Source organism: Anopheles darlingi, chromosome 3 (assembly GCF_943734745.1).
Source record: "Anopheles darlingi chromosome 3, idAnoDarlMG_H_01, whole genome shotgun sequence".
NCBI classification, from domain to species: domain Eukaryota; kingdom Metazoa; phylum Arthropoda; class Insecta; order Diptera; family Culicidae; genus Anopheles; species Anopheles darlingi.
This window is the reverse complement of record NC_064875.1, coordinates 8293081-8317742: the sequence shown is the minus strand read 5'-3', so window position 1 is coordinate 8317742 and position 24662 is coordinate 8293081. Positions and strand designations below refer to the sequence as shown.

The 24662-nt window shown below is 47.1% G+C and overlaps 1 protein-coding gene across 1 annotated transcript; it reads right to left on the bottom strand.

Moving 5' to 3' along the window:
• Positions 1-1006: 1006 nt before the first annotated feature.
• Positions 1007-23338, bottom strand: LOC125953668 (uncharacterized). The gene is made up of 5 exons (XM_049683374.1): positions 23143-23338; positions 12435-12672; positions 12196-12314; positions 4704-4797; positions 1007-4453 (listed from the first exon to the last, which is right to left on the bottom strand). The coding sequence occupies exons 2-5, from the start codon at positions 12651-12653 to the stop codon at positions 4190-4192; spliced, it is 696 nt and encodes a 231-aa protein (XP_049539331.1). The 5' UTR covers positions 12654-12672; positions 23143-23338; the 3' UTR covers positions 1007-4189.
• Positions 23339-24662: the final 1324 nt, after the last annotated feature.

Below are 24662 nucleotides of genomic sequence, written 5' to 3'. Positions count from 1 at the left end.
ACCAATCAGAGCTTGTGGCCACTACTGCCGGGGGGGTTAATTAAATACGGACAAAACCCAAAACACAGCTTCCACACAAGCACGCACACACTGGAAGACAAATCCTGCTAATTAACAAAGCTTCCGCATCGTTGGACGCTTAGTTCGGCTGCCGGAAGCGTGCTGGTCCCCTCTAATTAACCCGACTAACGGAACTAACGAACCCAAAGTGTTAGCAGTTCAGTGACGATAATGCGTTTAATTAACCATAGCGGTAGGCCTCCGTTGTCATCGATACAGCGTCAGGAGATGCATGAAGCATTTGTCGGAACCAGAATGTCATCGAGGATAGAGTGAAACCGATCCGGATGTCCTTAACGAGCTCAAGCAAAAACGCTGAAGGAGCAAACTAGAAGCTTTTCCTTTTTTCGGCGAGGAGGACGCATTGGTCACTCACAAAAACGTTCAGAGTGACACCGTACAAATGCCGTGCAGCCTTCCATACACACTACAAATATCTCATATGCTGGAGATAGATTTTGGGTATTTACTTACATGTTTGATCCTCGTCCTATTTTTTTAAATACCTGCGTAACTGTGTAATTTGATAATTTCTCGTAAGTTAAGTTCGTTTTCGATCCAAGACCAACGTACTGCTTGCATCGAGTGCCGTACTAAAACTAACTGATCATCATAGGTCACTCGGTTTTGCGTGACATTTTTCAATTGGGAAGGTATAAAAATGCCATCTTAGATCATAATGAAAATAAGTATCTTAAACTACTATCGATATTCCTAAAGACATTACGCGATATTTTGTGAGATTTTGGTACGATGTAGTCATCCATGAAAAAAAATTATCCTGAAAATGCCTATTATGAATTATCTCCTCTTTATAACATGCAAAACACATCCTTACGGTGAGCAACTCGCCGAAATGGTTTCGGAAATGGAAGTAGAGGAAGGAAAAAATCGTAACCACAAGACGATATCGAAATGATAACAACATTTATTTTCTCAATTCACCTCCTCCATGCTCGTAAGCCGCCCAATCATCGTTCGTCTTTCATTCGAGTGTCACAATCGTTCTGCACACACACACACACAAAACACGGGATTCGTCTTACAGTACATAATTACACACTTACACATCGGACGGGCCGGATTGACCCATTTAGTGATTTTGCGACTTACTTAGATTTACTTAGCGATTTTTTTCGCGATTTTTCCCGCGATACTAACCGCGCCAAACCTACTACCCACCCACCTCTGCCTTTGGGACCTTGCTCTGTCTTCAGAAGAACAGAAGTGGTGCTACGTCATCTACTGCGCCTCGTCGCTGCGCTTCTTAAGCGGCGCTCCCTGCCTCTAGGTAAGCAAATCTTAACCCTCAAAACCCTCTAATCATCCCTTCGATGGGCTGTTGTATATAAATTCCTTTAGAAAAAATAGTCTTTCTTCTACTTTACATGCGACACACGGTAGGCTGGACGCTTTGCTGACGCGCGCCCGCGCACGCACGCACCCGCTACCCGCACTGCACGGCCGCCCCCCAAACACCGTAGCTCCGTAGCTGAACTAGGGAGATTCGAAGAAGAAGAAGATCCCCAAGCAAATTCTTTCCTGCCGCACGTAGGTGTCTTAATGAGTTCGTAATTATATATAATCATACCGATTATACGGTGCAACGTGGATACAAGTGAAACATAATTAGATGTGCTGGCAAGTCCGTTAAAAGTAGAGCTCAACGATGAGTGCGCTGGCGAAGCGATGCAAATCATGTTTAAAAATGAGGCGCAAAATGATGCGTAGCGTGAACCCAAAATGGAACCTAGCGAAAGGCAAACGACGGTCGGGAAAAGCAACATTAAATCTGGCCTCGAACCCCAAGCTGTATGTTCTGTCTATTCTAGCATGTCATAAGTGAAGCTCGAGCGAGCAGGTTTGCCGACCTTCGTCCTACTAGCGATCGCGCCCTCGTCCTTTCTGCAAAACAATTCCTTCGTTCAGTCATCAGCCATCGTTGTGCGGCGGGGGAGGTGGGAGGCGCCAGTCGCTGTCATCGCCGCTGTCGTCGCCGACGTGTGCAACTAGACAACTATCTGTTATGGACGTTAAATACTGGCAGGACGTTAATGTTCATCGTGTTACGTTTTTCTTTGAATCCGAACGGCAAGTGCGTCCGGGAGGGTTTTTTGTTTAATTTTTTTCATTGACTATTGGCTAGAGACGCCATGCCTCTCTCTCTCTCTTGCTCTCTCTCGCTTACACCGCTACTGTTCAAAGGGAGGAAATTGGAACTGGAAACAAAGCTGATCGACGGAAGCGGAAATTCCGAAACTGAACTGTGCCTCACACCATGGAGCATTTCAAATCAACCTAGGAATGAATTGCTTGTCAAACATTAAGACGCAAACGTGAAGGACGTGCGGTAATCTATTCTAACATCACAAACAAGCATCGGAAAACTGGAGACCACAGAATTGGAGAGTTTTCCTTTTAATGTAGATCGTCTTTTTAGGGTTTTATTTTCTTTCCAATTCGTCCGATTCATCCTTTATCCGAAAGCAATCTTGGCGGAGAAGAGAAACGCAACTGTACAGCGATGGGACTATAGTGATGCCCGCGATTGCGATGGCGTCACCGCATGGCCTTTCCACTACATTCTTCTTCTCTTTTACACACATTTCACGTTCGATTGCCTATCAAGCGATGATTATATGTATATGTACAAAATGTAGTTGCGGTACAAAAATACGTCTCTTCTAGTTTCAACTTGCCATTAGCCCATCCCTGCCTTCCTCCCTGTCTATAAGCATTCCACTTCTGCTATCGACTGTCCCTTTATTCGTTGCTTCACTCCGCTCCATTCCGTACGCACCGGGATCCGTATGACATTCCCGCCATCGTCAGCATCATCCCGAGTAGGCTTTGGTTTTCACATTTCAACCGTCAATCCCCTTCAGCCTGGACTGCTCCGTTATGTTTTGCTTTTATGGCTGCTCCATTTTCATCCACAGTCGAACAATCGCCAAAAATGATGGTTTTATGTTGCAAAACGCGGTTCACACCGTTCACCACCAGCCTTTGTTGCTTCGCACCTACCTTTTACTCGATTCATCGAGTCCGGATCGATTTTTGTCTTTCACATATATTCGCGTGTTTTTGTTTCCTTCATTCATTTACTGCTCCACTACGCAGATTCTCCTTCTATTCTGCCTTTGCCTCACTCTCTCTTCTCTACCTTTCTCGCCGCGTTTGCTATGGTTGTCACAATATTTGGTTTTGGTTGCCATTTTGATTTACATATTTGATTTTCAATTGTGGGGTTATTTTTAGATTGTGGATTTCAGGCAAAAGCATGCACATCGGTATCGCGCGCATAGTCTCGCCGCCCTGTTTTCGCTCCTAGCTACGAGAGTACAGTGTTTGTCTTTATGCCTTGTTGCCTATTTCTGTTCTCCTGTTTGCGAACTTTTATTCTATATATTTGTTTCTCGCTTCAGCGACCAGCCGGTTGATGGCATAGCGTTTGTTTCTATTTCCCTTTCTAGTTTCTTTTTTTATAAAGCAAGAGCGGTTGCTGGTTGTGTTTGGTTAATTGATTCGTTTTGTATTTTGTTCTAGTTTTCCATTTCGCGGGATTCGTATATTCTGCTTTCTATAGAGCGTTACCATCTGTGGCTTGACTGGTTTGGTGTTTTTTTTTTTAACCATTTGCACCCGTGATCTTCTCTACTGTATAAAGGGTCAAGCTTAGGCGCTAATTGATGCATCATAGTTTTAATCATAACTCGCGCTTCTCGTGCTGAGGCAGAGGCAGACTAGGCATCCCTAAGATGCCGTATGCATGTGTGTGTGTGTGTGTGTTCTAGTTACAAAAAACTATCGCGCACAAGCGTTAAATATAGCATCTCATCAAATCGATGTCGATCTCTAACCTACTAGTCAGCGATTATCGAGACTGCCTATCACACTCACATTACGACATTCGTCACCACTGTAGGTATTTAGCTTCGTTCGCTTGCATGCATTAAATATGAGTTGATTGTGTTTTTGTGGTTCGGTTGAGGAAATGTTTTCGAGAGGAAGGAAAAACGCAAAACTGCAACAGCAACTGGCAAAAGGCAGGCAGGCAGGCAGGTAGCAGCCATCGGGCCGCAAACTGGGGCCCTCAAGCGAAGCTCATCCAGCTCAACCGGTTGAGCGGTCATCGGTTGAACAGAAAGTCGATGTAGGTGTGTTGGGTTTTGCTGTTGCTTTTATGTGCCGCACCGAAGCCACTACCACCACCACCGCCACCGCCGGCTCCACCGTGACCGTCGTGCCCATCGTGCGAAGGCCAGCAGCGCCGTATGACGGCGAAGTGTGTCGTCTGGAACTGGTTCGTCCTTTGGCAGCCACGCTCGAGCGTACCGGTCAGGCAGTAGCCCATGTTGTAGTCGGCCAGGCTGATGTTGGACGAGAGATACAGCTGGACGGGGTGGGACGAAGACGAACAAACATAATTATGATTTGTCTCCCAACGGAGTTTCGCTCCGTATCCGTACGATTTAATGGGAAAGATAAACTTCACTTCGCGTGTGGGACAGCGGGACGCCCACCGTTTGGGGATAATATTTCTGTTTTTGATCAAGGCTCTCCGAAGCTCATAAAATGCTATATTATGCTGCGAGCGAGCGATTTGACTTTCTAATACGGGGGCTCCACAGGGCTCAACTTACCTTGAAGTCGGGATCCGGCGAGCGGCGCTTGAAGGTACCGACGATGAGGAGCGCCCCATCACCGACCACAATCATCCGCCCTTGGGTTGTTTGTCTGTGAAGCATGGAGAGAGAGAGTAATAGGAAGAGATCATAAAACAATATTCCCATGCTTAATGCCAAATCAAACACACTTTCGCGTGGAGGTGTTTCTGGAATTTTCCTCCCCGGTTTTGTTGTTCTGCTTAAACGCCTTCAAAACAACAACAACATTGGATTCCATCAGATTGATATGCTCCCCCCTCCCTCGGCTGCTAATACTTGCAAATTGCGAAAGAAAATATCCCCTACCGGGAAGACCTCAATCATCTGGTTTCATTGCTTTCGGCGGTCTTGTTAGTGTTCAACACAACCATCTTCGGTCGGTCTGCAGAAAGCTACACGCTAAGCCAGAGGCCAGTAGCGGAGCCGAGAGACCAAATGACTCGACGATTTAATTTGTGAATGTTTTTCGTAGAATTATGACATAATTTCACAAGTCGTCGCAGTCTCCTTTCGGCTCGGAGATAAGCCCCCCAGGAGAAGGACAAGGTCCTCGAGGGTGTTCGTTTTTTTGGGGTTTTTTGTTGGTTTCGCTAAACAGTAGAGTGAGAAGGAGGAAACCCTCGGCCACGTTGGTTTGGATTTAAATTAGTCGGTTCACCACTCGCTTGCTGGCTCTGTTGGCTTAACAGACACACACACACACACACACACACACACACACACAAACGCACTCCCTCGGAAGAAGCTTCTGGGAGTTGGGAGTGGCAGGCTAATGAGATGCCGTATTAAATTACTTGGCAAAATTTTGTCCTCTCAGTCCTTAAGCCACGGTTTCGGGTGCTTCCTTCTTCGCTCGCCAAGGACACGCGAGCCAGCATCGTATAGTTGTCGGCTGTGTGTTGCCAGGCATGTTTGCAGGATTTGCAGGGGTTCTCGCCACGGGGTTCTCGTCGGGGTTCTCGTCGGGGTGGCATGTGCTAATAGCCGAAAAGACACTCAGCGAATGGAGTCGATCTAGGCCGGAACAACGGAGGAACTGTGGAACTTTTTGGGGAACAGAGGAGCTTGGACGATTCGGACTGAAAAAAATTAGGGGATGACTTTTCTGTTGTTGTGGTGGTGGTGCCTAAACAATATTTCACCAGCTTTTGTCCACTTGAGAGGCCACAGAAAAGAGCGATCCTTCTTCTAATTAAATATTTCTCTAGTTTCGTCAAAGTTCCCCAAAACGATAGCTCACTCATCAAGCAAATTGAACAGACCTTCTTTATCCTCCGTGGCGTCTCAAAACCATCCTTAAGCGAAAAGGGAGCTTAACGAAGAAATAATGTGGGCGATTTCAGTGGCAGCCCGGCAGGACTTCGTGAAGAGCGTACCCCCCAAAGGATCGTACTAAACGATGCTCGAGCTCGGCTCAAATCACCCCCGCGGGAGGCTGAACTACGTAGAGAACACTGGAGAGCTCCTGGGATCTTTCTAAGCTTCCCTGGGAACGGCTAATCACTTTGATATTAGGACCCTCCCCTCCTCTTTGCTCCCAAACCGAATGGAGGTCGAAATTGTGGAAACGAGATTTATAACACAAACTCCTCCGTAGCCGCCGTCTTGCAAATCGTGACTCGAAACCGATGCGAGATGTTGAGATTGATTAGTCTTTCCCGCTTTTTGCCAATACCACAAACATTTGAAAGGCACCCTCGTTGCCCTAATAACGAATACTCTAGGGCACTCGTTAATTTACGCTCCCTCCCGGAGAATGTTGTGGGTTTTCCGGGTGGCAGCCATTTCCCTGAAGTGGCACTGATTTGAAGTCGAAGCTATAAACACAAGTTTTACGAGTGCCGTACGTACGGGTTTTAGGGAAATCAATAAATCAAACCACATTACCGCGGGTTCGGGTTTGCTGTAAAGCGGGTTTTGCGAAGCGAAACGAGTTGCGGGTTCCAGTAAACTCCACTCCAATGATCCCGTGACGTTGAAGCAGCGTTAAAATTGATCACCATTGGCATTCCGATGAAATTAATATTCGCTTTTCACCACGAAAAACGTTCGCGCTGATACGGATGATGATGCTCCCTCAACGTCAACACTCGGTTCCAAAATTATGCTTTGACCGAGCGGGGGTGAACAAAAAATACCGAAAAATGGCGTCGAGTTCACACTCAGATAAAGATGTCAGAAAAGCTCAGGAGTGAATTGCAATGAACCAAAAAAAAAACACACACACAAAATGAAAAAAGAGGAAAAAAAGCGAAATGGAAACATCCGGCCCATAACCGGTGCGCGCGCGTGTGTGTGTGTGTGTGTGTGCGGGTGTGCCCTTTCGGCACTGCCATTTGTACCCGATCGCATCGTCGTAGGCCCCAAGCCACAACCAGAAAGAAGTCAGGCCCCGTGGGTATAATTTTCATCGGTCACACGCAGCTTCCCCTGACGAAAAAAAAACCCTCCGAACCCTGGCAAAGGCAAAGAAAAACACTCATAAAACTGGCTGCCGAACGGCGTGAACGTGCGATGACGACGACGACGACAACGCTGGTCACCACAACGGTCCAGGACGCGTGCACACACACACACACAGACAGAAGCACACAAAAACTAACCTTCCCCGAGAAGAGGTTGTGGAAAAAGCGTTCGTTCGGATCGTTTGCTTGATCATAGCAGGAAGCACGTTTTCTTATGCCACTGCTGCCATTGCTACTGCTGCTGCTGCTGCTGCTACTGGAAAGCGTTCCAATAACGTTTTATTTGCTCGCAAAAGGTCCTCCGGGGTAGCGCAGTTTTTCGGGCAGCCCGTAGGCAAACCCTCTGGCATCCGTGGTCTGCGTGTCCGATTGGAAGGAATTGGGTTTTTTGGAGGGGGCGGTGGGGGTGACCGGCGCCATTGGCACACCACACATGGAACTGTGTTTGTATGTGGCGCTGCACAAAGCTGCTGTTGTCGGTCGCCATCAGCAAAGGACGACAACTGTAGAATGACGCAGCGAGAACGAATGTTTTTTGGGGGGTAAGGTTAGGGGGGGGGAGGTGAATTGGGGCCAGCATGACGATGAATGAAACGGTGCCTGACTTCTTGCCTAACTGCTGTGACTACTCCCTGTTCTGCAGTCGGAACCCTCGTTTCTTTTCAATTATTGTTATTGTCTTGTTTATGAGCCATTTCTCAATCCTTTCTCCTCGTCCCCGTATGGCCGGGAGGTTTTACAGTCCCTCTTCCCCTCCGAAAAACTGTTCGAAACTTTATTAGGTATGCATTCCCGGGGACGAGAGGCCATCTTGCTCATGGGCTGAGCGATTCGACTATCGAGGATAGCACATTTCCGGAAAAATGTGTTTTCAGTTCTGAACCGTGGTCTATTGAATGAAGTGAAACAAATCACCGATCGGGGGCCACCACATACAAGTTCGCACACATATGGACATCTCTTGTAACGATATGGTGCCACGATGTCAACCGTAACAGAACTTGCAACTTATGGGAACTTCTTGAACCAAAAACTTGAAGCTTACTTGGATTAGCGGCGCACAAACACACCTCACAGTTCAGAGAAAGGAAAATTCATTAAATTCATTCTCTTCCACAGCGCGCGGTTCTCACGGTTCGCTGCTAGTCAGGCGAAGCGACATTTTAATTAAACGAATTGACACTTTCGTAATTAATTTCTGTTGGGGCAACTTTTCGCTGACTAGACCGTCACCTCTGCGCTCCCGGTGGCACAAATGCCTTTTAGGGGGTTCCAACCAACCAACAGCGACAATCGACTCGGAAGCCGATCGGAATTGGATCGACATCTGACAACGAAACCTAACGCTCAGCTAGGCTAGGCTGGTGGTTAGTATGGCACCGTATCCAGGGGGGGCGCTGATCCTGGGAAACCGTTCTAGCTATTGTCCTGCCAGTGTCGCCGCGAATGTAATCCCGCTCAGCTAGACACCTCCTTTAGGAAGGGCCGTCGAGGGAGATAATCAACTAAATGTAAATTCCAACGCTTGATATGAGTCCCGTATCTGTAGTAGGCGAGTTAGCGTGCAGCAACAGGGGATTAGTAACCGGGCACCCACCCTGCCACACTCACTGCTCGTGCTGCACTGTCACTGATTAATGACAGCAGTGCGACACCGTGCCGTGCGTCGATATCGTTGAAATATATGTTGGACAGAAAATAAATTAAATTACCGATCCCCAGGACCAGAGTAAGCCGTGCGGGAGGTGCGTAGAGACATGTTTGCTTCAGAGTTGCGCGGGCACCTCGGGCACCACCGTGGGAAGTGAAACTAAGATTGATTATAGCGTACAGGATTGGGAGTGAAGAGTGGGATTATTTTAAATTAGAATTCATGGAACCGGCAGCCGTCGTTAATCCATTGCGCTAACCTTTGAGCGTAGGCACTGATTTACAGTGATTGTTAATGGTGGCTAGGGTAACTTCTCGTAACATGGCGCACTTGACGTTTGCTCGAATGTATCCGATGGCACGATTTGTCAATATCGATTGTATTGATTTGACTTTCTGTTTCCAAATGGTAATTGAGATTGCGACCATTTATACTCCAAAAAGAAAATCAAATCCGGTTTCATTTCAAACGCTTCGCTTTAAAGCAATTTCCATTTCCGCGCGAAAATCTGAACCCAACACCAAGCACGATTAGGTCGTGGTCTGGGCCCGGGCCGAACCTGCGGTCATACCATCCCGACAATGAAAAGATTACGTTCGTAATTAATTCGAAAACAACAATTAAAACTTTTGACCCAAACCATTCCATCCGAGCGAACATCATTGGCACCAAAGGTGTGTGCTTGGGTGTGTGTGTGTGTGTGGCCCTGTGAGTAGTTGGGAAGCGGGGGATCGGCGCAGCGGTGAACCCATTTAAGCTTAGCGTACCCCGTGGAACACTAATTATTCCGAGGGAAAAAATAACTCTTCCTTTTCCACCCAGGGACCCTCTGCTTAAGCGGACCTGCTAATGACACGAACAGCGCGGCACCGCCACCAGTGGCACCAGTTTTATGCTCCAACTTTCCCCTTTACTACACCATCCGGAAAATGGACCTTTTTCCTTCTCGATCTCACCGTGCCACGGTCGTTGGCGGCGGTAAAAGAAAAGCACTTTCCCCAGGAGGGCGCGCATAAGCTATTGCAGTTTTATGCTCGTGCTTTTTATTTTCGATTCCCGCTCTCGAGCTCATTCAAGTCAGCATTCAAGCTTCGAGACTGCGGTCAGTCCGTTACTTTACTTTGCTTTCTTCGAGTCGAAAATGGGTTTTTTTTTTATTTGTTATTTGTTAGAAACTCCTACGGCACCGTTGGGGACCTTTGGAAAAGCGTCAGCGGGAGTCAAAGTCCCTTTGACCCGTCCCTTTCTTCCATTTTCCGCACCAGAAGACGGTCGCTGAATGCTGACAATGCAATCGGGGAGGGAAATTAACTTCTGCTACTGGACGGAAAAGGGCAACGGAAAGCCCAAGGCCAAGGGACACACCGCAGAGCATAATTATCTCCATTACATAAACAACGCCCCAAAGGAGGTCCTACCGCTTCCACCGGAGTTAACAGGGCGGAAAAATTGACATTCCACGATGGGTGGGTGTCGTGGCTCGTGGCCACAGCATTAAAACCAAAAACCGATCGAAGCAAGGCTTGCAGAATAAGCGCCAGGGAAACTCGTGGGCTCGTGGGCTCGACGTCCAAACACCGAACCGTTCGTAACGTTCGGCGTTCCGAGTTCCAGGAATATCGAACGCGTCTACGGGCCCGTCTTTTGTACGCTTGACTGCGATGAACAAATTTAACTTTTCCCTCGACCGATCGGTTGCCCTGAGGCCGAGCCTTTCACCGGGCAACAGAGCTTTTGCTCGGCCCTGGGAGAAAGTTGTTCCTCGCGCCGTCAGCTGGCCGTCCGTCAGGCGCAATCGAGAGGCGCAAAAAAGGGGTTCTTGTTGGGGCTCGCGATACGCAACGGAAGACAAATTTTCCGAAGCAAATAAACCCAATCACTCTCCAGGCGCCTCCGGGGAGGGCGGCCTCGCTGTTGAAGCGAAGTGTTCTGCTTCGTCTAGCCCCTGCGGAGTCTTCGATAATCCGCTCGGGTGGTTAAACCGGGGAAGCCTTCGCCGAGATCGATGGCCTTTCGGCAGATTCGGCAGATGTTTGGGAAAAACGGACGAAACCAGCGGGGAGAGTGTAAAAAATATGGAAATTCGAAACGATTTGTCATTCGTGGATCGTATTATGGGGCCGGGACTATCCGTTGAGCCGTTGTAATATTCATTCTTTCTTCCCTTTCTTTCTATCGACATCTCCTGTTGGGCGACCCACTATGGGAGTCCAATATTGAATATATGTGGAAAACGGAAAATATTAATCATCCCTGGCAAACAACCGGCCACGGGCAGGACTGGCTGCACCGGATGAAGGGATGGATAGTAGTAAATCTTTGGTTTGGAGCCAGATTGAATATGTTGGCTAGCCCGGTAGAGGCAGACCCAGGTCGGTGTTGTTTGCTCCCGGTTCTTTACCTAAGACGAAAGTAAAGGATTGAGATTCTTGCTGGACTGTATCCAGATCATGATGGTCAAGTCTTAAAGCAAGCATGCCAAGCCATGGTGTAACGCTTCGGTATGCCGATGGCTATGCTGTAACCTTTAAAAATGCACAAAGAATGCAAGAGAAGGTTCCATTCTACGGTAGAGGCAGGTGCAGTATAACAAACAATATTACTTCCTCTCATTCATGGGCTTTCTTGTTCGATAAATATAAAAGGAATACATTCCTTTTCAGTTACTTTCTATACTATAACTTCCTAAAAGTCTGTATCTTTGTATATCAAAATAAAAGAGCAAATCTCCCTGATCCAATCTCGATTCGAGTTTTCACGTCTCCTGCAAAGTTGTTTGAGCATTTTCCTCGATAGAATGGAGGTTAAACTGTCAGCTCAATACAACATTTCCGCTACAAACTATCATCGAAACAGGCGATGAACTGTTGACAGAACGACTTACCGTCTAGTAGCCATGTTTCTAAAAACAGTTCCATTTCGCTGTAGCAACGGCTTTAACGACAAAAATATTGTTCCGAGTGTTCGCAGTGATCTATAGACACAAGGCCACGTCTAGACCCTTACTGAACGAATGCACCACGCGAAAAACCAGGCCACCAACCGGAAAACGTTGTCTTTCCAATTCATTAACCTCCCTCTCCCACCAACGGCACCATCATTGGCTGGTGCCGGGTGTCAGTCAACCTCTAACGAAGCCATCGTGTTGCTGCTGCTGCTGCCTTGCATCGGCTGTGCTGAAAATGCAACTCCAGTGCCAACAGTGCAACCAGACAGCAGCGACACTCATCGATCGAACCGATCAGGAAGCAACGATACACAGGGGACCTGGGCCCTGTGTTCCTGGGCGTCAATAATTCATTCGAAGAAACCTCCCAGCCCCGTTGTTGGCGAGCATCGTATCCTCACTCACTTTCTCGAGCCAGCGACTTCCTCGACGATGCAGCGATTCCTTCGCCACCGGCACGGCGCTATCGTCCAGTAGCTCGAGGCGGCACTGCGGGCCCATCCTTCCTCCGGGTAGAGCAGCACCTTTTTGAAGAGAAGCAAATGTGGATTTGCACAATATAAAACAAACATTCTCAGCTTGGTGTTGTCGGATTGTATGTGTATGTGTGTGTGAGAGTGTGTTCCATAAATCACGATCGGTACCTTATTGGGGTAACCATTGTATCGGAGCAGCTTCTTGCAGCATTTGCCCCGGCTCTCGAAGTAGATCTCGGAGGGGGGCCGAACGGGGGCCCTGTTCAGCATACAGCAGCCCACGTGTGTCGGCGAGGCTGGCGGGTGAAAGAAGGCCGACGCAAACGTCCGATCGCTGCCCTTGTCGATGGTCGCAATGGTGGCCGTGGTCGACGCCTTGAAGTCCATCGTCAGTTCCGATCGGGGGCTGCAAGAGGAAGGGAAGAAGCGAAAGAGTGAAGAAGTGAAATGTGGAGTACTTCAAACGATGTGCTGCAAACTTGTGGTCATGCTTAACAATTATGTTACACAATCTCCACTCTCTAGAAAACAAGATTGTAAAATGGAACAGCCAATGTTCAATGTCCAATGTCCTTAATTACTGTGTCCGTTGTCTATTGTTTTCATAAACGAATAGCGTATGAAACTGGAGAGCATTCCATCTGTAGCTGGGTAAGACATTTCTCCCTTCCACGAAAAGCTTGTAACAACCTCCACATCGTGTTATGATGTACTCAGATGGATCATACAAAGAACGAATATCATGCAGCAACCGTTCCGTTGGATGCTGTTCGTTATGCTGTTCACCCGTGGGAACAGCAACGATCTGTATAATGATGCCGATGTTTATTCGTTTCCTGGCTACGGAACGAACCGGGGTTTATGCTCATTTGCCAGTTCACAGAAACATTCCACAAATGGTGCTTGCATCACAGACACATCACCACGAGCAATAGGGATTCTCAATGGTGAATGGCGTAACAAACCAACCGCTTCATTAGTAGTAATTAGTTGTGTAAGCTTTCATTATGAATAAACGAACGAACGAACGAACGAATGCGCAATCTCTTCCCTTAGTTCCGACGAGCTCGTTCGCTATTTCCTGTCCAAAAAGTGCCGTGCATCATTCATCAAGAGCAGGCAAGTAACAGCGCCTGGCCAGAAGTCGGCCACAGACGTCACAGAAGTCTCCGGCTGTCCCGATGGAACGATGGCGCTATCTGACAGTCCGCAGCATTCAGCACCGTTGCAGAATGATATCGTGATTTAATTAGTGTAATTATACTAATTACCTGCACCAGTCGCACGAGACAGTGGGATGAAAAACTGTCTCGAGATAAAAACGTGTCCCTTCTGATAGATGGCAAATGAAGTGATAATGATGAATGCATTAGAACATTTCGCGGCGAACGAGACTACGCAAGTCCTGTGAACAAACAATTATCGCCCATTTGTCGTCACTAGTGGTCTTTTCAGGGAGCATTCAGCAAGAACTACACTATGATGATTACTTCCAGCAAATGGAAGCTCATAATTAAAGGGCGTACATTTCGAGACGTAGTAGGTAATCTAAAATTTTATGCACTTCTTAAGGACTGCCAAATACATAACAGTGCGTTTTAGAAAAAGATTTTAATCAATACTTTACTATTATCTTCGCAAAAAAACCAATGCTCCTTCAATTTTTTGCTTAGGTTTTAATCGTACTATCAAATTCTTGCGTCTCGCTTCTTCGACACCACACAGATGATTGGAAAATATTAGCAATTCCATCGGTAGTTAATTGGAAATGGTGAAATGACGAGAGAACGTTTGTGAGACATTCCTTAGTTCACATCCACAACACACAAACCACAACTTGCGATGCCGACCGGTTATAACTGGATACCATTCCAGGTTGTCGCAATCGAACATCGAAGCAGAAGAAAAACCGAACAAAAAGTTGGAATGCTCAAGAGCAAAAGTTCCTCTCGGTTCATACTCTGTGCTTAGCAGGGAAGTGTCGCTTCGTTTGGTTTGTGAAAGATTTTTAATTAAAAATTTTCCTTCCATCCCCGTCAAAACTCTCTTCCGTGTTCGTGGACGGAATGGTTGATGTTCATGCTGCAAAAAAAAAAGACGGTATTCTGAATGTTTAAGTCTGTTAATGAAACCGAGCGAATGGATGAATCCGACCGACGTGACCAAAGTGTCCACAAAACAAGGAAGGACTTCGCAGAGTAAGGATGGATGCTCGCGAGAGGAAGGTATCGATCAAACTGCGAAGGAGAATTATGGAAATCGGAGTCCCGTTCATTGGTGTGCTGTTGAATCTGTTTAATTATGCCATCGTAGAAAAAAAAAAACAACAGGAAAACGACAAAATGGGTATTTATGGGCTCAGCTTTAAGTGCGACTGCTCTTCAATTCCTCGAACCATCCTCGAGCATCCCGGTATCGTATGTCTGCTCGCGCGAAGCATTCCAGATCGCTGCGCACAGCCCCAAAGCGGAAGATCCCAAAATCCTTGGCAGAACTAAATAATCGAAAAACTTTTGCTGAAAAGCATACCGAGGCTTCAGAAACGAAACCCCGATTCAAGTGGTGAAGGTATAAGGCCTTGCCAACCTTCGCTAGCTTACACTCCCTGTGCGTCTATCCGTCCTTCGTCTAAGACGGCCTCTTTCTCATGTAAAAGCAGCTGGGAAAGCCTGATCGGCAGACGAAAAGTTTTTCCTTCATTTGTGCCAGCAGTAGCAGAGAAGGTTGGGAGCGACTTCAGCAACTTCAGCAATCCTACGGCGTCAACGGTTCACCCCAGATGATAGGCTTTAAGTATGCTCCAAATCGGTTTTCCAGAATTCATTCAAAATGAAGTAAGTGTGCCGGGGAGCGCCTAGCGACTGCTGACTTTGTATATCCTCAGCAACAGCAACGGGCGGTGTGATGGAGCGGCCGATCGGGATTTGCGGGGCAAATAGGACTAGGATGTTTCCGCCAGGGCGCATCTCACGAGACCTGCCAAAGTCAAAGTGAAGGATGAATTTACTTTTCGACTTCTAGGTGAAACCAGATGGTTGGAGGACTCGTAGTCATCGCGAGCAGCAGCAGTTTGGAGCCGGAAATAGTTGGTGATGTTTGGTTTCAACTTTTGATCAAGATTTCGCGAAACGAACGTTCGCCGAACGTTCTGGAAAGTTGAAATTAAGCTTTTCTACTTTTGGAATACATTTTCGTCTACGGAGTTGGCTTCACATTGTGCCATTCAAAATGGCTACTAAATATTAATTCTTTTTCGAGAGCCCGTGATTTATAGGGATGATAGGGAGCGCTGCGTATAGCTTACAACAGCATATCCTTATCAATCGACGGAGCAACGAGAAATTCCCGTCGCAATCTCGACAGATGATGAGGGTTTCGACAGCAGCTCCCGGATCGGAGTGGCCCGGAAATGGAAAACCCGAACTTCCGTATCAGCTAGTCGGCTGATCTTATAGCTATTCATAAGGTCTCCTTGGCAACCTTGAGAACGTGCGCCAGCCAATTCCTGGTGGCGAACGAACGAGGAAGCTTCGACGGAAGCAGCCAAGACGTCATCATTAATTTTGTTTAATGTAATGTGTTTCATCGGTCCGTGTACGAGGGAGTAAACGAGGAGTTCCCTCCCAGCACACTCTACACACATACACACACATGAGTTATAGCCATCAGATAGCTATTATTTTCCATCACATGTCTTCATCGTGACAACGTTCTCGCTTCGGCGGCGGTGGCGGTAGTGGTTTTGTGAGCCCAGCACACTACCACTAAGCCCGACAAAAGGGATGCGCTCAACGTGGCAGATAATTTATAAGGTGAAAACCGGGAGCTTTCCAGCAGCCGGGCTAGCACCCGGACAGTATCCGGGCAGTGTAGTGCTACCGGAGTTGCCACAATACACAGAGGAGGGCTATCTCGCTGCGACGTGAAGCAGTTAACTGACGCTACCGAATGGTGATAAATTTTGCTTTTTAGTGTGTAAACCCATAAAAGCAACCAACTAGCCAGCCTGGCAACCACGCGCTAGTACCGTTGATGTTGGAAGTTGCCTAAGAGTCTGGCTCGCTTGGCACATCACAGCCACGTCTCCATCCGTGTGATGACTCTATCTAAATCATTTACTTTAAAAGCGCCCTTTAATAACCAGAGAGCGAGAGACGTTTCGTACCGAGCACCCTTCAGTAAAGTGGGCTAATAACAGGAGATGATAAGCATAGACGGAACACTGCACTGCAATGAGTGAAATTATGCTTTTATTGATTTATCCCGCTGCATCTTTACGGTCATCTTGCCCCCCGGCCCGTTTGTCGGGGAGAAAACTTTTCCTTAAGCTCCGGTCCGGGGGGATCCTTGAATTCAATTTAGCACGCCTAATTGGTACCGTGTCCGAGACCGTCCGAAACGGCGCTTCAACCCATCCCTATCAGCATAATATCCACCCGTTGTGCCTTAAATAATTGACTAACGCCCGCACGCACCAGGCCTCGACCTCGATCATTACGTTTTCCTCCCCGCAGAGTGGTGGCTATCGAAGAGTTTGGATCAGTTGCCAGAGCTCCCGGACACCTTCCAGCCACACGGGAGCATAATTTTTCCTGAACTCAAACTTCGTCCTCGCAACCCTGATCTACTCGATAATAGCAGATAATCTCGGGGGTGGCGCTACGATTCCTGGAGCCCTGCAACTCGCTTCGAAGTAGACTCGTTGACGAAGGTACGCCTCGGGAAGAGTGCCCTGTGCCATTGGTTGATCGAGAAAGTTTTGCGACATAATCTCAGCCCTCAGCAGGCGGGGTGGCGTGAGGTACTGAAGGTTAGCGGAGTGTCCTAGGGACGGCCGGAGAGGCTAGCTTAAGGAAATGGTGAAGATGATATCCACCTTCTGCCTCGGAAGGTTGACAGTGGCGGTGACGGCGGCTTCCACCGGTCTCGATGTGGTGACCGACCGACCTCACTCGTTAACGGTTGAGTTTCTATCGAGGGCCTATTTTTAGTCATAAAATATTGATTGATTGCGAAGCGACTCGGTGTAGACGACAGTCTCTAGATACTCGGAAATAGAACTTTGAAACTCAACCAGGTCTTCTATGGATAGTAATCGTCAAGTAATTGTCAGACCAAAAATGTAGCAGAAAATTAAATATTCATCACTTTTAAAACATACATAAAGAAGTCAAGGCAATACATTTCGCCTAAGCTACGAAAGTTTTGAGGCTTTAATAGTATACTATTGTTTTGAAGATAAATTTGCGTTTCACGAAATGAAAAATACGTTGCTTATTTTAAAAACCTAATATTCTTATTATAAGTTTAATGCAAAGGTTTTGGGTGTCCTATTATCAGTACAATTACGGCCAGAAATGTTTCACAGAAGTTTATTCCACTTGAGCAACTGCAAGTACCATTACACTAGCATGTTTAATCGATGATTGGACAATTTTACGATCTGACCACACGGAGTACCGGCACTATCTTATCATCGCCATCCTCATCATCATCCTCATCTCGGTCGTACAATTTATGGCTAGTGAGGTCCATGGCTTTGCCCAGTTTCTACCACCTCCGTTTTATTGTACGATCCGCTTCACTTACGAGCGCAAATATTGAACCACAGTTCGTTCTCGCACAGTACTTCCGCTCTATTCGACTGAACCGATTTTTTTTTCGATTTCCACGCCCTTCTGCCCCCCAAGGCAGACACTCTAGACACTCGATACTGCTGAATGGAAGCACCTTCCAGTCCGAGCACCGGAAAATGGATGCGAAAACGATAACGCTACAAATAATTGCCCTGCCAGCCAAACCGTAAGTCGAAGTCAAGAGTGCCACCGTGCCTCGGACCAACCAGAGACTGGGCCACAGCGCACCCGTAAGTAAGGTTAAAAGTGGCCAACAAGTCACACGGATTTAAAAATAACATTCTACACACCGACCGAGAACTGGCCAGAGTCGACCATGCACAAGAATGGCGTCGCGATCGCACCAGAACAGATGAAAGTAATCTGGAGCTGAAGAATATTGACTTTACGCTTCGATGGTTGCCGTTACGTTTTCATGGTCGGCACCGGCACCAAGCACTTCTCGTGCTGTTGGAGGGTGTGAAGAATCGGGACACAAAATTGAGGTCACCGCCAGGAGCAGTCGTTTCGACGACGCCGAAGACAGGACATCATGGCACAGTATCGAGAAGAGCGAACCAACCGTGGCTTAAACGGTTTATTGGTTTTGTGTCCATTTTTCACGAGCTCACCGGAAGCCGGCTTGACTTCCGTCGTTGTCCGCGGTTATCGTGACAGCAGAGCGCGCTGCAGAGGAGTAGGCGCTTACCTCGGCAGCTTTTATTACTTTTACCGTTTTCGAGCACTTTTGCGACCGACGCACGATGTGTTATTGCTTTTGAATTGTTTTCGAAAAGATAAACCTTGGTCAAGCCGACCGTTCCCGGTTCCAGGAGCGTTGGTAATTAGTTTTGAAACCACAAAAGCGAAAACAAGACTTCAGTCAGGTCCTCACCAGCATCACACTGAAGATATTAAATGATGTTAAAAGCTTCAAAATGGGAACAACCATCTTTACGTCCCCCCACCCGGGTCGTTCGTCCATCAGCTCAGATCCGGGACCGGGTGTAATCCCGGTCAAATTGGTGCCGTGCGCTCGAAGGCACGAGATAGCCGGTATCCGGAGCCATCCGGAGCCATCATCGGAGTAGTCATCCGTGTAGCCTCTTGAGTAGCCTCCAGGCCGAACACAGCCGGGCACAAGTACACGATGTCCTTTGTCCCGTCATTCTGGTCCCGTATTCTGTACCCGGTGTTATCGTGCACACCGAGCACAAAACACACGACACCAGCCTCTGTCGGTCGGTCGGTTGGCTGTTTGCGAACGGGAAAGGATTCAGGCACTGCAGTCGATGTCCTGTACGCTGTACGCTCATCTCGCGGTTACCGCCGTCGCCGTCATCGTCGTCGTCGGAAAGCTAATGCTCGCCGCGTACGAACAACGGTCGGTCTCTCATCGCTCGAAGGCGACATCATCCATCTATCCATCCATCTATCCGACATCCATTGGCTAGCGGCCACTGAGAAGGATGAATCGCACGGTGTACGGAGGGTTTTGGAAAACCTTTCCACTGGACCCACGCCCCAGCCAGGGATACCATCCTTTAATCAAATTATTCATTATCATTTGCTCGGCTTTCATTCCAGCTATACCACCGAGCCGTGATCTCGACGTTGGCCAGGTGTGCTTCTAGTAGTTGTAGCATCAGCAGCAGTAAGTCCAGCATGCTGTAAGGCTTGGCTGGTCCTTCGCTGAAAGGCTCTAATTGCAGGCAAAATACGTATCCTGTGAGCTAGCCATGGTTCTGCAGTGATGCTCTGCTGGTTTCGCCGACGAGGTAGACCGCTGCCGCAACCGCTGCAGCATCCGTCGGAGAGAGGGATACGCGTGTTCCCTGAGGTGTTTTTAAAATATCGTCAGTTGACGGCACAATTTGATTTGTGTAGTGATCCTGCGGCTACGAAACAAGAGTCCATTGCGGTCCCATTTTACGACACACCATCGCGTCCTGATGGTGAGCGTCGATTACTTGTAATCGTTCTTGTGCAGCAGTTGGAATGGTGCTGTCGGATTATGGTATTCGGGAATGGTGAGTTTCACGTACCACCAAGTGGCAGGGAGTTCATTATTCCTTGACTTTGGATATGTTTTTGTTGTTGAACAGAGTAACCCTGATTGTCTTATCAACACTACCGTATTTTCTGCGCGGTTTTCAATAGTTTTGGCAATAGTTTTAACAACTTTCCTGAATTTTTCTTCGATTAATGGATCAAAATTTTGACTTCAATTCTCTTGATCAAATTATATCTAAGTAACATGCCTAGCACAACAGCCTAAATTGAATAGCTCAAAAGGATCTCCCTTTGTTTGTTGTTAAACCAATACAAGTAATGCAATTACAAACATTATTCATCTCACTGCCGTTTGTTGTGAATCCAATTTCTGATGAAAATGGGATGACGGTACACACAGTATCAGCGCCGGTGAGATAAAAATAAATCGATATCGCCGTGGAATCGAATCAAGACAGGGCAAAGGTATCGGTGCGAGGACGAACAAAACTCGACATCAAACACGGCACGGTATGGCTCAGAACGGCATCAGCCAGCGGACCGTCAAATGACAGGAAATGAAATTTTGTCGCCATTTTGTCATTCTGGTCGAGGGCAATGTAACCAACGCCGTCATCACCGCCACCACCACCATCGCCTCTGTCGCCTGACAACGACGTCTGGCGTGGTTTCCAATTTCAATCAAATACCTGGCCACATTCGTGACACCAACACTGTGTGCGCTTCAAACCATCTTCTGGGCCTCGTTGTTGGCATATCCTCTTTGGCGAGTGTACATCCTCTTTAAAAGCGGAAGCCCGCACGTCCCCACGAGACCGTAAACAACGACGTCTAATAGAGAATTGTTTGCATCGGAGCACCGGAGGATGAACATTGTACATAGGAAATAGATGACACTGCGGAGGGGGAGTCCAGAGAAGAAGCCTCCTTGGGCTTCGATCGGAAAAGCGACCTGGCGATGGGCCGTTTTCGATCAACATTCTTGTGCAGGACACCATTACCACACCGAACAGCCTTGTGAGGCTGTGAGGGGCTGTGTACTGCTTCGACGAAGAAAAACTAATTTTAAATTTCATCTTCCACTGTCCCGGTCAGGCAGGCACACGACGGGACCCGACTGAAGCGACTCCAAGGAATGTCCACCGTCCTCGACTGTCACCGCACAACTCCGAATGGTGGACGTTGTTTTGGACGCTTCATTATCAGTGGCATGATCCGGCGCTCGATTCCTCGTACACAGTTTATAAATAGCAATAGTCCCTTCGCCGGGATCGTGCTTTCGATTACCTTTTCCGTTTCCACGAGCATTTCATTTTCTCCGAAAAAGGACGAATTCGTCGTCGGTTAATAAAAGTCCGGGAATCGTGTTTTCTTTTGGAGCTTTTTTTGCCATCTTTTGCTGCCTCTGCCGGTCTCAGCATTAGTAGCTCCAGTTCTGGGAAAATGGAAGTGGAAGTGGGATTGGGACGTCGATGGACACACCATCCCTAGGCTGGTGGAACCCCACAAACAGTACGAGCCTAAACAAACGTTCAGGGAAACACAAATAATAATCCAACCAGTACCGGAATACGGTGAAGGTGGAAAGCGAAATGCACAAAACGATTTGGACTAGAATTTCACTAATCTAAATTCCTCCCTAGAATTACAATCCCAGCAAAGGTCAGTACCTAGGTAGCTGCCTGAGCTCGTGGAAGGAGATGACTGAGAACCCGAATAAATACTCCGATAAAAAGAAAGAAAAAAAAACGAATCCTTCGTCCTCCTTTTTGGGCGCTAGAAACAAACTTTTCTTCGAAGTTCCCCCCTTACAATGGCCTACGAGTCGAGGACAGCAAGACAAGAGAGTGAGGTGTACACCCTGGTGCGACGCACAAAGGTGCGACCTCGGAGTCAAGGAATTTGGGATAAATTCACTGGCAATCCCCTCCAGTGGCCACAGTTTATTGTATTGTCGAGCCGAAGTCGAGCAGGTGGTCCCCGGGGTTTGACCCCCGAAACAACAGGGGCCCTTCGTGGATCAAGAAATATGACCTTCGTGTTGTTGTCGTCGTCGTCGTCGTCGTGGTCTCTGGACTGCGATCTGGAACTAACCGAACGAGGGAAACGGTTGGAGCAGTTCGTTTAAAGTGGCCACGTGCATGGCAGACCGCTGGAACTGTCAAAACAAAAAGTTAGCCAAACAAAATGGTAGGCCATGGGCAGGTCATCATCACGATGAACTTTATGCTTATTCATTGCGTTGCCTTAAGGGGGGGCTTTGGTTATTTCGGGTTAAAAAAAGGCTCATTTTTGACGATTTTTAGTGAAGAAACTATCCAACTTTATGTTTTTAAAATAATGTCATATCAAACTACAACTATTCAAGAATATTTGGTTCCATTTTGAGGAAGATTTGATCTAAACTGCGTCCATGGCATCCAATCTAGAAAGGCAAGTCTGCCAAAATGTACTTTTTGCGGTGCCCATCGGAGCCACGTGACGGGTCATCATAAATATACAAATCAATATTCTTTTGTTAGATTATAAGTTTATCCAGGTAGCCCCGTCGAGTTTTTGTTAAATTTCCCATTTTTCGATTTTTGGCAGATTTTTGAAGTTGAAAAAGTGAAGCTTTTTTTCGATATTGCCTCAATCAATGAGCTTTACATAATTAAAAAAATTATATAAAAAAAAGTATCAACAATTTTTATAAAAACTCAACGGGGCTACCTGGAAAATAGTGTAGAGATTTTATGTTCAAAATTTCAAATCGATCGGTCCAGTAGTTTTTGTGCTACGATGGGCACCGACTTTGCAATCGTAGGTTTTGGGAAACGCGATTCAAAGTTGCGAGATGCTTTAAACAATGTATGAAGCTCTGTTTTTCAAAAATTAATATCTTTGTCAGTTTTGCTTCGATTGATCTCAAAATTTTACACAATACTCTTGAAAGGATAAGAACTCATAAAAAAATATAAAAAATAAATGCGAATAAATAAAATAAAATACCGAAGCCCCCCCTTAAACGACTTCTGTGGTGGCTTTGTTAAAGATTTTTGGTTTGCTATTGTTCTGAATTCATTGTATGAACGGGGAAAGTTCGCGAATAATTTAATATATTAGGATATTAGGGAGAATAATTCATGTTCCATCAGTTTTTATACAGATCATTAGCATATCATTATTCAAATTGCTTTTTAAATTAAATTTAAACCTAAAATTACCTTATTTTTTGTGAATTAACATTTAAAACTAAAGTTTCTTACCTCGCATGAAAAACAAACTTAGTAGGCCACCTTCTCTGCCCTGCAGCTGCAAAAACCTGGCCTCAAATTTGTAAACACAACTCAGCAATCCATTCTTGGAGCTCTTGCCTTTTTGCTCTACACCACTATCATTGTATTTTCGTTTTTTTTCGCTCCCTTGAGATTCACTGCACTAAAACACCAAGCACTTGATTTATCTGCCTCTAATTAATTAACAGAGATTCGCTATTAAGGTAAAGGAAAAAGTTAATATTAAATGAAATTCCTAATAGTTGTAAAGCCGAAATGGAAACGCATAAGATGCTCGTAAAACAATCACGCAGTTGCCGCGAAGCGCGAAGAGCTTGTCTAGGATAGACGTCTTAATTTATGCATAATTTTCCGACCAACACACACATACACACATACACTCTGCTACACAAACTCTCAAAACGAGCACCCTTCTGGCCGGTTACTTCAGAGTATTTAACGGATGCTAAGAAGGGAAACCCCCTTCGGTCACATGCTGCTTCGATGCGATGCGGAAATTCTCAAACTTTTTTACGCAAGCCACTACACAAAAACACACACACACAGACGCGCATACACATACATATCATGTCTGGTAGCAGCCGTTGCACAACTAACGAATGGCGCGCGTGTTCACGTGTCAGCAAGGAAGAGCAGCACATAAACCACTGCCTTCCGCTCGTCCTTCCATTTCGTCCGCCACATTGTCGAGTAAATAAAACACCAACACCAACGCACGTGCGCACACGGAACACACGGGCATGTTAGGGCTTATCTTTCCAGCCCTCGGTATGGCTGGGCGGAAACGAGGCAGGAACATGCTTGCTTCACTCGTCGAAGGGAAAAATCATCCGATGAAAACAAATACTCGTACCACCCGCCCCCGAGGGAGTTTTGCTCGATTGTGGGCGATGAGCGATGTTGGCTGAAAGGCAGGAGGAGCTAGGAGGAACAAGGAACGGAATTACCCTACGACGAGATGACGTTTACGTCTGGCGCCGTAACGGAAGGATTCGTTTCAGTTCGGGAGACGAAGGAGATGATTGCAAAAAGGGCGACAAAGACGACGGTTGGCGTCATCGCCGGCGAGCTGGCCACTAGGGACTGGAAGCGGGGCTGCATCCGGGATGATGGTGTCATCATCATCCGTCCGTCCGCTACGGATACCGTATCGAAGTGTCGCACCTAACGCCGTCACCATTCACAGGATCGAGTCGTCGGTGGCGGAATCGAGGACTTATTAGAGACGCTGGATGATTTATGGTGTCCGTTCAACCCTCCCGGCGTCAGCGGCGTGATTTGGTGAAATTGGCCGCCGATCCCAGACGACCAAGGACTAGTAACACCCGGAAACCAACCGGAAAGGCGGCCCAACCGGTCGGTGTGTGCGTGCCGATGTCGAGTACAACACTAATCAACCTCCAGCCGAAAGCATCCCTCTTTTGTAGCGCCCACGCCGCCTGTCGCCTACCGGAAGTGGGTGGTTTGGGTTTTGTGGAAAAGGGGTGACG

What these genes read in the sequence shown, in the direction of transcription:
- LOC125953668 (XM_049683374.1), bottom strand. Translation starts at nt 12,653, where the DNA reads ATGGACTTCAAGGCGTCGACCACGGCCACCATTGCGACCATCGACAAG. An exon ending in ACAATGGTTACCCCAATAAG is followed by an intron (nt 12,315 to 12,434) that starts GTACCGATCGTG and finishes CTCTTCAAAAAG; the next exon opens with GTGCTGCTCTACCCGGAGGA. An exon ending in GAAGTCGCTGGCTCGAGAAA is followed by an intron (nt 4,798 to 12,195) that starts GTGAGTGAGGAT and finishes CATGCTTCACAG; the next exon opens with ACAAACAACCCAAGGGCGGA.